This window comes from Nicotiana tomentosiformis, chromosome 10, assembly GCF_000390325.3.
Source record: "Nicotiana tomentosiformis chromosome 10, ASM39032v3, whole genome shotgun sequence".
Classification (NCBI taxonomy): domain Eukaryota; kingdom Viridiplantae; phylum Streptophyta; class Magnoliopsida; order Solanales; family Solanaceae; genus Nicotiana; species Nicotiana tomentosiformis.
This window is the reverse complement of record NC_090821.1, coordinates 4,116,385-4,129,664: the sequence shown is the minus strand read 5'-3', so window position 1 is coordinate 4,129,664 and position 13,280 is coordinate 4,116,385. Positions and strand designations below refer to the sequence as shown.

At 33.0% G+C, this 13,280-nt stretch overlaps 1 protein-coding gene across 1 annotated transcript; it reads right to left on the bottom strand.

Annotated features, from left to right (window-relative positions):
- Nucleotides 1–3,665: 3,665 nt before the first annotated feature.
- LOC104107968 (auxin transporter-like protein 2) lies at nucleotides 3,666–8,988 on the bottom strand. The gene is made up of 8 exons (XM_009616922.4): nucleotides 8,628–8,988; nucleotides 8,110–8,295; nucleotides 7,819–7,931; nucleotides 7,532–7,715; nucleotides 6,699–6,796; nucleotides 5,054–5,261; nucleotides 4,669–4,926; nucleotides 3,666–4,100 (listed from the first exon to the last, which is right to left on the bottom strand). The coding sequence occupies exons 1-8, from the start codon at nucleotides 8,784–8,786 to the stop codon at nucleotides 3,831–3,833; spliced, it is 1,476 nt and encodes a 491-aa protein (XP_009615217.1). The 5' UTR covers nucleotides 8,787–8,988; the 3' UTR covers nucleotides 3,666–3,830.
- Nucleotides 8,989–13,280: the final 4,292 nt, after the last annotated feature.

The window sequence follows — 13,280 nt, the reverse complement described above, 5'->3', positions numbered from 1 at the left end:
CTATGACCACATTTCATTGCCACCTCATCAATCCACTCCCATTTTCATCCCTTCCCCACAACTTTACTTTTCCTTTCATTTGAAGAAAAATCACATATCATAAATATACAAATAAATTATACCAAAAGAAATGCTTACAACTAAAGATAATACAAAACAATGTGAACAGAGAAAATTCTGATTTTTCTATTCACAATTCATGCTTATACGAACGAAAATACATTTTTTTTTATATAAAAAAACTAAGCAAAGGTACAGACAAACTAGTTTAAAGTTTCAAAATTGATCATGGTGAGAAAGAAAAACAACCCGAGAGTTAATTTTTTTTTGTTTCTTTCTCTTCGACCACATTTCTAGAAGGCTAACATTTTTTCTCTCTTTACGTTTTACGTTAATATAAAAATGCTACTAAATTTTTCCTAAATAGGTCTTACACAAATTTAGCGGCAACACAACGAAATGAAAAATAAAACACAAATTTGTAAGGTCAAGTGAAAGGTACATATAATTCCAGGGTCGGCCTGAGAAGCAATAGGTATTTTGAAAAGCAAGAGGAAATTGAGGTAGTGAAGTCATCAAAATAATGATAGAACTTCAAAGCCATTGAACTTGGTAGCTGCAAACAGGGTAAAATGGTGAGGTAGCAATAAAATATGTTCGTAGGGAGGCAATTAACGGAGGAAGGGTAGGTTTGTACCACTTTTAACCCAAATAGCCGCTTGTCCAACCAGTTAAACTAAAAGTAGTTGGTAGAGGTATAATATAGGTATAATTTATTAATCGTGTATAATCAATGTATTATTTAAGTACATGGCTAAAAAAGTACATGTAAGGCCCTGTAAAATTTTTTCTAAATACCAGGGTTTGGTGATATCGGGGCAGGCATAGAGGTTCAGACTTTTTGGATTGAACAGTGCGTTGGGGAATTGAAGAAAAATATTTGGCAGAAATAGGCGTTTCTACGGCCGCATAATCACTCTGCGGACGGCATAATGGTCGCAAAGTGAGACAGTTTTCTAGGTCATTTTGATGTCATTTTTGCGGTCCATTATGCGACCGCATAATCATTTCGTGGGCCGCACTCTTGTCGCACAATCAGTTTTGGAGTTTTGTGGAAGGAGGTTCTGCGGCGCATTATGTGATCGCAGAACAGGTCTGCGGGCCGCATAGTGACCGCAGACCCAATCAGTTTCTTTCTGGCTTTGGCACCCAATTTGTGCGGCCGATATGTGGACCGCATATCCATTCTGCAGTCGCATATGAGACCACAGGTCCTGTGTCGGGGCTTCATTTTGGATTTTTATAACCCGACCCTACTTCGATATATCTACGCAAAGGACCATATTTTGAGCAAAATCTGATACTTTTAGAGTGAGAAAGAGTGCTTACTGTGGGAGAGTAATCTTCAACCTATTATCCATCAATTCTTACTCAATCATTGAGGATTAACAAAGATAGTCTTCATCCTAAAGGTAAGAATCTATGCCCTAACTCTTAATTTCAAAAATTTACAAAAATGGGGTAATTAGGGAGACAATTATTGGATGTGGGAATTGTTGTCTTGTATGCATATATTCTTGAAGCATATGGGAAGGTTGTGAGCTAAATATGGTAGAGAATGGGTTGGAGAATGATGGAATCTTCCACAAAAGGCCTTAAAGCATTGATGCTCACCTAGTGTTTGATAATATGCTCAAATGAGCTAGAATCATGACGATCTTCCTAATTTTGGTTCAACTTGTTATATTTCTAAAATAGATTGAAGTTGCTAAGAATTTCGGAACGTTTTAAAAGTTTAAGGAAGCACAATTGAGGTATGTTGGCTAAACCCCCTTCTTCTTAGAATCGAATCCCACGGTGTTCATGTAATTGGTATAAGTCCTTGACCATTATCGAATTGGCTATTCCTAATGTATTTGTGTTGAAGAATGTATGTTCAATATTTACTTTAAATGCTTCATCATGTCATCTTGCCATTTGAGGATGTGTTAAAAAATGTGGAATATGTGTTAGGAATATTAAGATTTCAAGTCAAGATCGAAATAAAGGTTGTTATGCCAAATTGTATGAAAAGCCTCTATGTGCCTAAGACTCCCAAATTGCTTTATATGAATTTAATGTCTTGAATGGAAAGCTTTCTTGTTGTTGATAATGATAATGATGTTTGAATATGGAAAATGGAACTGGAATTATAAAATACGGCCAAGTGCCAAGAATGACTTTATAATTGTGGTCATTGGTGCCAATGAATCGAAAGGATATGAAAGAAGTGAGATGTGAGATGATTGACTAAAAAAGGTAATGACTTGGGTCAGACACCATGCCGCACACATAGTGGTGACTGTGCTGAAAATGATAATTAAAATTGTGGTTATGGTTGATGTCTCAAATGAGACGACCTAGCTGATCGGGTCGTGATCGGACTCCGTATAAGAATATAGTGGTATTGTGAATTATGGTATATCGGCACTAAAGATCACCCAACCTAATAACATGAAAATTTACTTGAAAACTTATGTGATCCTTAACTTGATGTTTTAGTATTATTTGAAACTCTTATTGAATTCTTGATTGTTTCCCCCTTGTATTATTATTCATTCTATTGAGATGGTATTTAGTTTTACATACTAGTACTATTCGACAGTACTAATGTCCCTTTTGCCGGGGGCGCTGCATCTTTAATGGATGTTGGTGGTTTCACAACAGATGACATTGACCAGCGTTAGCAGTACACCTCTTTCCTAGCAGACTTGGTGAGCCCCACCTCATTCCGAGGTCATGTATCTTTTGTACATTTTGTTATCATATTTGGAGGTATAGTCGGAGCCTTGTTGCCGGCACTATCATTGTACTCCTTTGTATCGTTTAGAGCCTCCGTAGACATTGTGTGGGTTGTATGTCGGTGTTGGGGGAAGTCAAACAATTCATGTTTATGTTTGAATGAATCACTTGATCCACTTTAGCCTATAAAAAAGGGTGTATTTTGAGATATTAAAGTGAAGTAACTAATGAAACGATTTAGTATTGTATGTATAAACTCCATACTATCTAATTAATGGAATCATGTCTTTTTTCTTGATCATGGGTGAGTTGGGTAGAAAGTATCTAACAGGCTTGCTCGACCGGGTTCACTCGGTTGAGCGCCGATTGCGCTTTTCCGAGGTTGGGGCGTGACAGTACATAGTAAATATGATCGGCTATTTATGTAAAGATACCGCCAATGGAAATTGAACCAGCAACCTTACAAAGATTTTAAACCCCTTTGACCATTAAGCTATGCTTTTGGGATGCGTCAAATGGATTTAAAATATAAAATATAAAGGTACAAACTGGATTTTTTTTATATGTATAGTGCAATTTTTCTGACAAAGGGGGTTCGCCCTTCCGCTCCCTAAATCCGCCAATGGTCTTCAAGACAAGGAGGTGACGATCAACTTTCAACATTTGAGGTTCATATTATTCAAATCTTAAGAATCTCATCTTTAAACACTTAAATTTTAAGATGCAGATGATTTACAAAATTTAATATAATGCAAGCATTAGTAATAAAAAATAAGAGAACGAAATTACATTTTTTGTTGCATAGTCCATTTCAACTTTCCATCCATTATTCAAATCTAGCTAAAATAAAATTTTGCAGGTAATATAGGCAGATTGCTGATAAGTAAAAGAAAACCAAAATTTCTTCTTGGTGTTTTTATATCAAATTCAAAAGTTCAGAGCAAAGAAATACTGTTGTCACATTTCAACCGTTCAAAGTTTTCCTAATAATTGAGACGGAAAAAAGAGCCAATTAGCCTTCTTTGGTAACACCTTTAAACTCCGGCAGCTCATGGGTGGTGGGGGTGAGTGAAGTTGGCCGGAGTAGGCTGTGGAGCGGCAGCGTAGGGCGGTGGTGGGGTGGGGAATTGTTTAGGAATTGGGCATTGGTAACACTTGGTGAAAAGGCCAAATGTATCAATTTGATGAATGAAATTGAGCATACTAGCCCAACCACCAAATCCAAAACCAATAATGAATACCCAAACAACTACAAATATGTTAATTGTAAATGTGCCAGCCCATCTTCCTACAAATCTTGGTGGTTGCTCTACTGCATTCTGCATCACAAAAGAAATGTAATTTAGCATTTGATTCCTCATACTATGGGATTATTTGAAAGATAACTATAGGTAATGGCTACAATAAACGTGATGTAGAAACTTGAAAAAAAGATAAAAGCAACCAATTATAACCAGTAAACTAACTACACTTGTTACCTTTCTCTACCTACATGGAGGGGCAGATCTATTTTTGTAAGAGACAGGAATTTATTTTTGTAAAATTCACTAAAATTGTTGAAAATAGTGAACTATGAACTTATAACTCAAATAAGATAATAGGTTCAACAGTTAAAACATGAGTCCTGAATCCATACAATTAAAATCCAGGATCTCCTCTACTTACATGCCTCTGAAATCAAATTTATTTTTTAGCATTGAACACATTATATTTTTAAGTTATGAGTTCATATCTATTATTTATAACAATTTTAATGGATTTTTACATACAAATTTATATAACGCCCCGAAAGTACTGGGTTCAGATAACCCGATACTAGTTAGCTGCATCTGTGGACGGTCTAAACCTAATGCAAAAACAGCAAAATCAATGATGGTAGATATATACCTCTCGAGCAGCAGCAGATTTGAAGGTAAACATGTGAGCAAGAGCAGGGATAATGTAGACAGTGAAGCTAACTAGAAGTGATCCAACAGTTGAATTGATAGGACCAAAGAAAGGGAAAACAATGGCCAGAAACCAAATAGGAATCACCACCGGCAACCTCGCCGCTGCCCTTTTGCACAGGCTCTTGCACTCGTGCATGCCTATGGCCTTCTCCCATACGAAATACAATGGAGTGCAAGCAAATCCAAATGTTATAAACTGCATTCAAACAATAAAAAGAGAACTCCCAATGTTATAATTTGATCAATAAATTAAAGCAGCTAGTATTTATAAATAATTACTTTATGTTTTGAGTGATCTCATCATATAAAAATTCTTTTCTAACCTGATGAATGAGCATAAGAATGACAGCCATGTCTCTAAAGGGTGTTCTTGGAAGGAGAGAGAAGGCATTGGAGTGATCAAGTAGAAAATCACCAAATGCCCAATATACTGCTGCTGCTGATGGAAGTGTGAGTGTCATTACATAGAGTGTTGCCCATAAGTAAATTGCCTTGAACTTTTGTGGTTTCCACATTGCATGCATTACCTCCCTGCAAAATTAATTCACAAATTAATCATTAAGTTACGCGTGCTCATACAATTTAAGCATGTAATTAAATTATAGTATATGATTTTTAATAGCAATAGTCCTATTTCTTTAAACTGGGGTAGCATTTCTAGCATAAGTACTTACAAGCTAGTGAGTTAGTATAATACATCACATCATCATCTTATAACAATGTGTTTAATTTCTAGGTACCGACCGCACGTGTAAAAGAATATTTAGGTTACTCACCTAACTTCTCATAAAAAGTTTGAGAAACAGCTATCACCTCCGGCCTACAACGTCAATTAATGGATTTACAATCAGGGACGAAGCTAGCATGTCGATTACAGGTTCGGTCGAACACAATAATTTTGGTCCAAATACTGTACTTATCTAAAAAATTTATTAAAGTGTACAAATCATTAATTAAAAAGTAAAAATCCCGAACTCATTAACTTCAAATTCTAGTTCCAACTCGGTTTACCGTTGAGAGTAGCCAAATATCGACTTTAGTAAATATCTCATTAATATCTGAGTCATTTTCAGTTTCTATCTTGCTTTTCCTTTCTAAACACAGAAAGAATCTAACAGTTGTGACAAAAGAGAAAAGGAGGAAGAGGTGCCCACTGGCTAAAACACCAAAGCCTCTTCCATTCCCATTAAAGTTTTTTCTTTTTCCATTCTGATTGATTGATTCAGTAGGAAAAGCAAAAGTGATTGGAAAAAGAGTCGTAGCTTTCCAACTTGAAAAGGGTAAAAAGTGCAACTTTTTTTTGCTTCTCACGCCTGAGAAAGGCACTCTACTCTATTCTTTAAAATCAGATGCTGAAAAGTGAAACCACTATACAGTTTACATAAACACATGCAAATGTTACAGTGAATATGAATACACAACTATGGCAAATAATAGCGTTTTGACAAAGATTGGACATGGTGTTGTAAATGCTAAGATATTAACCTTTTTGACAAAAAGGATAGTTCACTATACATTACATGCTCAGAATATTGTCAAAACAAGTTAAGGTCAAGTCATTTTCGGAACAAATCACGTTAACAACAACAAACTCAGTATAATCTTACAAGTGGGGTTTGGAGAGGATAATGTGTAGGCAGACCTTAATTACCCCTACCTTGTGAAGGTAGAGAGATTGTTTTCGATAGACACTCGACTCAAGAAATAGTGAAAAGGAAGCAACAAACAATAACAACAACAAGGTATAATAAAATAACAGAAGTGAATGACACAGCAAATAGAACTAAAGATCTAAGAAAAATACTACTAATACTACTGGTACAACTAGGAGAAACTCTTGGTGGAATAAACACTACGTTAAAGAAATGTATATTTTTCCCTACATTTTTCAGTTTATGGATTTACGGTAGTGGGATAAACGTGAAAAATATGTTATAAAATTAAATAATGTATGCTAATTTGTCTTACACAGTAACAGCATGTCCCCCAAATGTGTAGAGAATGTTTGTGGCTCCTGTGAAATATAGCACCAACTTGGTTGGTCCAGAGTGCGTAACTCCCTCCACCTGTAATTTCAGTAAGAAAATTGAATAAATCTCTTAACTAAGACATCATTAAAACAAAATAGTTATTAAATATATATTCAACCCCCACATATCGTTATGATTAAAGGTTTACTTGACATTTCATCTAATAATGTGGTAGACTCAGATTTTCAAACTTTTGATTCACATTTCACAAGTAACAAATTCAAAACTATAAAGTAGCATTATCTCCTCTTTCTCTATCTGCCTTTCAATAATTTGTAATATATGCTAAATTTTTCGACAATGCATGTGAGATGTTGGAACTAGAGGCTAACTCAGGATTTGGAGTGGTTTCAAAATGAGTTAAATTTTGTTATAGGTAAAAAAAAAATAAAAGGCAGCCCGGTGCACAAAGCATCACGCATTCATTGTAGGGTCCGAAGTGAGGCTACATCCCAAGAGATGTAATGTAGACAACCAACCCTAAGGAATTCATTAATGGCGGCTTCCACGGCTCGAACCTGTGACCTATAAGTCACAGGCACTGAGACAATTTTACCGTTACTCTAAGGCTCTCGTTCGATTTTATTGCAAATCGATATACATTTAATTTTCTTGTACGTACATTTATATACTTAATTCAGTTTACTTCATAAAAAAAAATCCATTTGTGTACTTAGTTCGAACCAAAAACATTAAGTTCAATTTAACCCGCTCTAAATTCGCCTATAATTGGGAACACTAAAGGTGGATTCATGAACAATGAGAAGGTACCTGGCCATGGAGTAGTGATGCAACAGTAAGATACCAAGCAGTGAAAGTGGTCATCAACAATCCAAGGAAAGACCATATTCTATAATTGTGGAAAGAAGGAATGAAGACTGTGGTGGCACAACAAGCACCAAATATATAAGTCCATGTTCTCTTGTCCAGATTATCGTTTATGTAATATATATTGCTGCAAGTCAATAAAAATAATACAAAGACATTAATTTTTGTATATATTGGATAATATGGATCCAAGAAAAAAACCAGAGTACATAGCAAATGAAATTATGAACCTTGCACAAGCAATGAGTTGAATCACGGATCCAAACAGAAGAAAAGTGCAATTAAATGCCAAACCCACGTTCCTCCAATGTTTTCCAAGTAGCCCATCAAGAACTTCGAACCACTGTACACCCAAATTTCAGTAAATATTTTATTATAAAGTCGAAGATTTGTTTTTGAGTATTTTATTTAAATGGCAGGGCAGTACGGTGCACATCCTGTATTCAGGGAGATATAGGCAAGCGTTCGTGGGTGAAGTACATTATTAATAAATATAAGGTGAAGGATTATATTGTTGAAACCTGAATGACATGATTGCGGAAATCGACTTTTTCTCTTTCTTTTCTGGTTCTGTACTCAGTATAGAGGATACTAATAAGATAAGCTGTCCAACTACCCATTAAACCATAGAAGAGCTGAAATGAAATCCCAGAAATCATTCCTAGTTGAGAAAATGAGTAGGGCAGCGTCAATAACACTTGAGCTACCTGAAAAAATACACCAAATTAAGGAGTGAACCAGTGCCATTTAATTGCACTTTTCATTAATATTTAATTTAGAACTCAGTTAATTATTAGCACTTTAAGTCAAACAATAACAAATCTAGAGTCCCACTAATGGGGTGTTGGAGGTTTACATTCTGAGGTAGGTATTCTGAGGTAGGTAGGGATGTTGTTATCTATCATATTAAGAATCCATAAAGTTAAAATTCTGGCTCTACATCTAATAAGAACCATATATAAGGCAGGAAATTGATCTTCACTTGTTTGAGAAGTTAATTAGAAATGCAGTCATTGAAAGAAATTACATAATTGATTACCTGATTAGAGGCACAACTAAACCAAGCATCATAAGCAGAACCACCATGCCAGAAAAACTTAGAGATTTTTGACTTAACATCTTTAGATTTCCCTTCAGTTTCCATCTCTACATAATTTCCAACTATTACCGTCTCTACTACTTTGTCTGAAGATTCCATCTTCTACTTCTTCCTTTCCCTTTTTCAGCTAGATAGCAAGCGAGCGATCACTCAGCAATGAACACTAATTTAAGAATATCAGTGGTAGTATTTTGCTGTGTGGTTTAATACTGAAACATCAACAAGAGATTAGACACCTTAATTAGTGAATTTAATTAGGGAAGCCTAACGAGTAATGGCAATGTATGTTTACCCCTTCTATGCCCTATTTATATTTTGAGACAAGTGAATAATATACTAGCAAAAGTTTCTTCTTTTTTCTTTTGGGCGGGGTGGTGGGTCCCTTTGCCAATTTTCATTTTCCTCTTTGTTCTTTAAATTTTAATTTTCAATATCTTTTTATTTTGTTTCATTTTTTGGGTTAGCCGGAGGTTTGGAGTCTGGCCTACAAAGCAAGACAAATTTAAGATTTAAAGTGTATGAGCCCCTACTGTAATTTTAAATTAATATGTAATAATAATTGAATTTAAAATTATTTATTTGTAAATATATATTGAATTTCTTAATATAAATATAGGGTTTATACAAAAGTTACTGAGTAATGTGATTTGGTATAAGGTTGGAATGCGTTTATCTTAATTCGTAATTACTCATGCAACCTTTTTATATTTTCAAAATGATAGTAATAAATTAAAGTTAAACAGACAATTAATTAACAGTAGTTAAATAATAAAAATATATACAGAAGATATATGTTATGTATTTATTATTTTAATGACGAGGTTAGGCATACCTAAGTATGGGTGATATTTTATTTTTGGAGACAAAAGTTAGAATAGTAAGTACTGAGTAAGGTGATTTGGTGTTAAGGTTGGGAAAGACTGGTTGAAACTTGAAAGACCATATAGCAGGTGTGGAGGCATACATAAGCTCTAACCTATAAATTATGAGTTTACGTAAATTTAATAATTTTTATTATATCATAAATTTATATTAAAAAATGTATCAAAAATATAATTTTTTACTTGTAAATTTAGTTATTATAATATATGAATCATAAAATTATTATATATAAAATTCATAAGAGGGGGTGGTGTGAGTATAGGGAAGTATATAAAACAAGTTTTATAGCTTTCAAATGGTAAAGAGGGGGTGGTTTTCGAGCACAAAGCAATTGTTCTTGGATTAAACATGAGGATTATTGTCTTGTAGTACAAAACCTAATTTAATTATGGGAGCGTGAATGGCTTGTCCGCACGAGCGGGTTTCTCTTCTTCCCATAATTATATACTACGATATAAATTTATATTTTTATAATTTGGCCTAAACTAATTGTATAGTACTATATGGTGAAATCTGAATACTTAACTGATTAATCTTTAGGATCAACAAATTAAAGTAAAAATATATATTATTTAATCATGATTAAGTCTCGGAAAAATGTATATGCAAAATATGTCTTGCGGTCATTGTCTTGGTTTAAACATTCTTGCGAGTAAACTTTAATCGGAAGAAAAAATTATTCGTATCGAATATTTATATCAAATCATACTGCTTTACACGTGATAATTAAGGTAAAAATATGTATTAATCAACTATAATTTAAATGCAGATCATATATTTATTAGTTTAATGTAAAATTATATGCGAATAAATTTTTATCGAATGTTAGGGTTTGAGGAGAATTGTACGAAAATAGACCAAATGATTGCAGGCAAAGGGGCGTGGTCGCTTTATAAATACCAAGAAGATGAGAAGAGCAAAGAGTAAAAGCTGCCTTTTCACATGGCTTTGGGAGAAGCCATTTGACAACTCGAGAATTCATTCTTCCAATTAGTCTAATTTACAGTCCAAAATTTGGACTGTAAATTAATCTGTATTATTCTTGTAACACCCCAATTACCCAAAACAATCTGCGAAACTTGTATACACTCTTATTCTTACACATTTTGTAGTATGGACAAAATCTCTTTGAGAATTGATAGATCATGTGCCCTGGGACTGCATTTTCTCTTGTTCTTTTCTTCTTCTCTTTCAAGCCTAACAAATTTTAGGAAAATGTCTCCAAATTTCAACCATATTATTATTACTATCTAGTCCTACAATTTTTTTAAGTGTTACCGTCAAACCTTTTTATATCAGCCTTGTTTGTTTCAAATTTTTTTTGACTATTATAGAGAAGTGTTGTTATAGAGAACATATATTATAACGTAACATGAAAAATTAATCCAAAAAAAATTTAACCATTATAGCGAAGTATTATTATAGAGACTGAAATTTTACCATTGTATTACATCTATTGTATGACTGTACTAAACAAGGTTCAAGCTGCATACAACTAAGGAGATGATCTTGGCAAGAACTATGGTAATTTGGAGGGTTATACTCTAATTATCAAGTCAATAAACTAAATATCAGAAATTGACACTTGAAAAAAATCCAAAAAAGTTATTGAGGTGAACTATTCTCCCTAAAGACCACAACTCAACTTGACATACGAGATGTCGGATAAATGATATGAAAAGTTAAAGGAACGACAATACAAAAAGAAAATTCACTACAACAAAAAAGAAAAGAAAAAGAAAGAGCAGGGTTAAGACAAAACAGTTAAATGTACTGCGTACACTTTTAAAATGTTTTATCTGTATTTTTTTGGTTTGAAGTGCAATGCTGTATAACTTTTACTGGAAAGGGTTAAATATATCCTTCTATTTTCGAAAATGATCTAAAAATATCCTTTATTATACTATTGGGTTATCTATACCCCTTCAGTCATACTTTGAGTTCAAATATACCCCTCATTTAAACGGAGGGACGCGTGTCATCGTCCTGTTAGTCAATTCTAAATATCTTATATTTAATTAAAAAGACTCATTACCCATGCCCGAAAAATAATTTTTTTTTTTTGTAAAAACTAGAAAAAACTAAAAAAAAATTTACAAAAAACTGAAAAAAACGAAAATATTTTTTTTTTCCAGTTTTTACAAAAAAACTGCTTTTAAAAGACTGAAAAATATTTTCTAAAACATTATTTTTATAAAAACTGAAAAAAAAACTGAAAAGCAAATTTTCTAATGCAATTAAAAACTGAAAAAAACTGAAATATTTTTAACTAAAAACTGAAAAAAAAGAAAATATTTATTTTTTCAGTTTTTACAAAAACATTACTTTAGAAAATTACTTTTTAGTTTTTATTTTCAGTTTTTACAAAAATATTGTTTTAGAAAATATTTTTCAGCTTTTTTTAAAGCAGTTTTTTTGTCAAAACAGGAATTTTTTTTCCAGTTTTTAGTAAAAATAAATTCAGTTTTTTCCAGTTTTTACAAAAAAAATTACTTTAGAAAATTGATTTTAAGCTTTTCTTTTTCAGTTTTTACAAAAACATTGTTTTAGAAAATATTTTTCAGTTTTTTCTAAAGCAGTTTTTTTGTAAAAACTGAAAAAAAAATATTTTCGTTTTTTTCAGTTTTTAGTAAAAATAATTTCAGTTTTTACAAAAAAAATTCCTTTAAAAAATTATTTTTTGGGTATGGGTAATAAGTCTTTTTAATTAATTAGAAGATATTTAGAATTGACCAACAGGACGATGACATGTGTTCCTCCGTTTAAGTGAGGTATATTTGAACCCAAAGTATAACTGCAGGGGTATAAATAACCTAATAGTATAACGAGATATATTTTTAGATCATTTTTGAAAGTAAAGAAGTATATTTGGCCATTTGCCGTACCTTTTATTACTATATTCTCTGTCGTCTGCTAGTAACAGAGATCTTTTGAATTTAAATGTGTGACCATAGAGTAATCATTGATTATCCTTCATGTTATGATAGTGAAACATGATGAGATAGGATTTCTTTAAAATAAATTAAAGTAGAGGATAATTAATGAAACAAATTTATGGTAATTGTTGATCATAATTAGATAAAAGCCAGGAATAGAACAACAACAACAACAAAATAATAAGATATGAATAGGATAGTGAATACATAACCTTTATCTCTATCTTGTACATGTATAAATTATTTCCAATTAAATCATCGGCAAAGCTATCGAAATATTAGAAAAAAGAATAACATCCCAATGTGGAGCGGACCCATTAAAGAGAAGTGCAACATATTCATGGTATGTTGGAGAGCCCTCCATTCAGATATTTCAATCCTTATGTTATGTCACGCTTTGCAGACAGACATGTTATTTTCATGGGACCAGAAACATTCCCTGATGCATTTGTCCCCTTTGACTACTTCACTCTCTTCCAGTCTTTTCGTTTTCTTTTATAGCAGTAGTGTTGGAGTTATAGTCGGAGTCCGGCCAGTATTTAAAGTTTGAGAGTTTTAAATTTGTTACGAAACTTAGCTCGTTTTAATTATCGGATTTGCTATTAAATATTTATATATATTTAGTAAATTTTTTAATAAAAATATAATGTTTAAGCAAAAGTGATTGGGTTCGGGCGAGCTCACACCTAATAGGCTAGCTCCGTCTTTGGTTGGAGACAACGTGTGCACATCTCGACTGCCTGATAATTAACAGGTAATTCTGTCGGCTAAGACT

Coding starts and splice junctions, on each gene's coding strand:
- LOC104107968 (XM_009616922.4), bottom strand. CDS start 8,786: ATGGAATCTTCAGACAAAGTAGTAGAGACGGTAATAGTTGGAAATTAT. Junction 7,932..8,109: donor TCCGCAATCATGTCATTCAG/GTTTCAACAATA, acceptor TTGGGTGTACAG/TGGTTCGAAGTTCTTGATGG. Junction 4,927..5,053: donor TTCTTATGCTCATTCATCAG/GTTAGAAAAGAA, acceptor GTTTGAATGCAG/TTTATAACATTTGGATTTGC.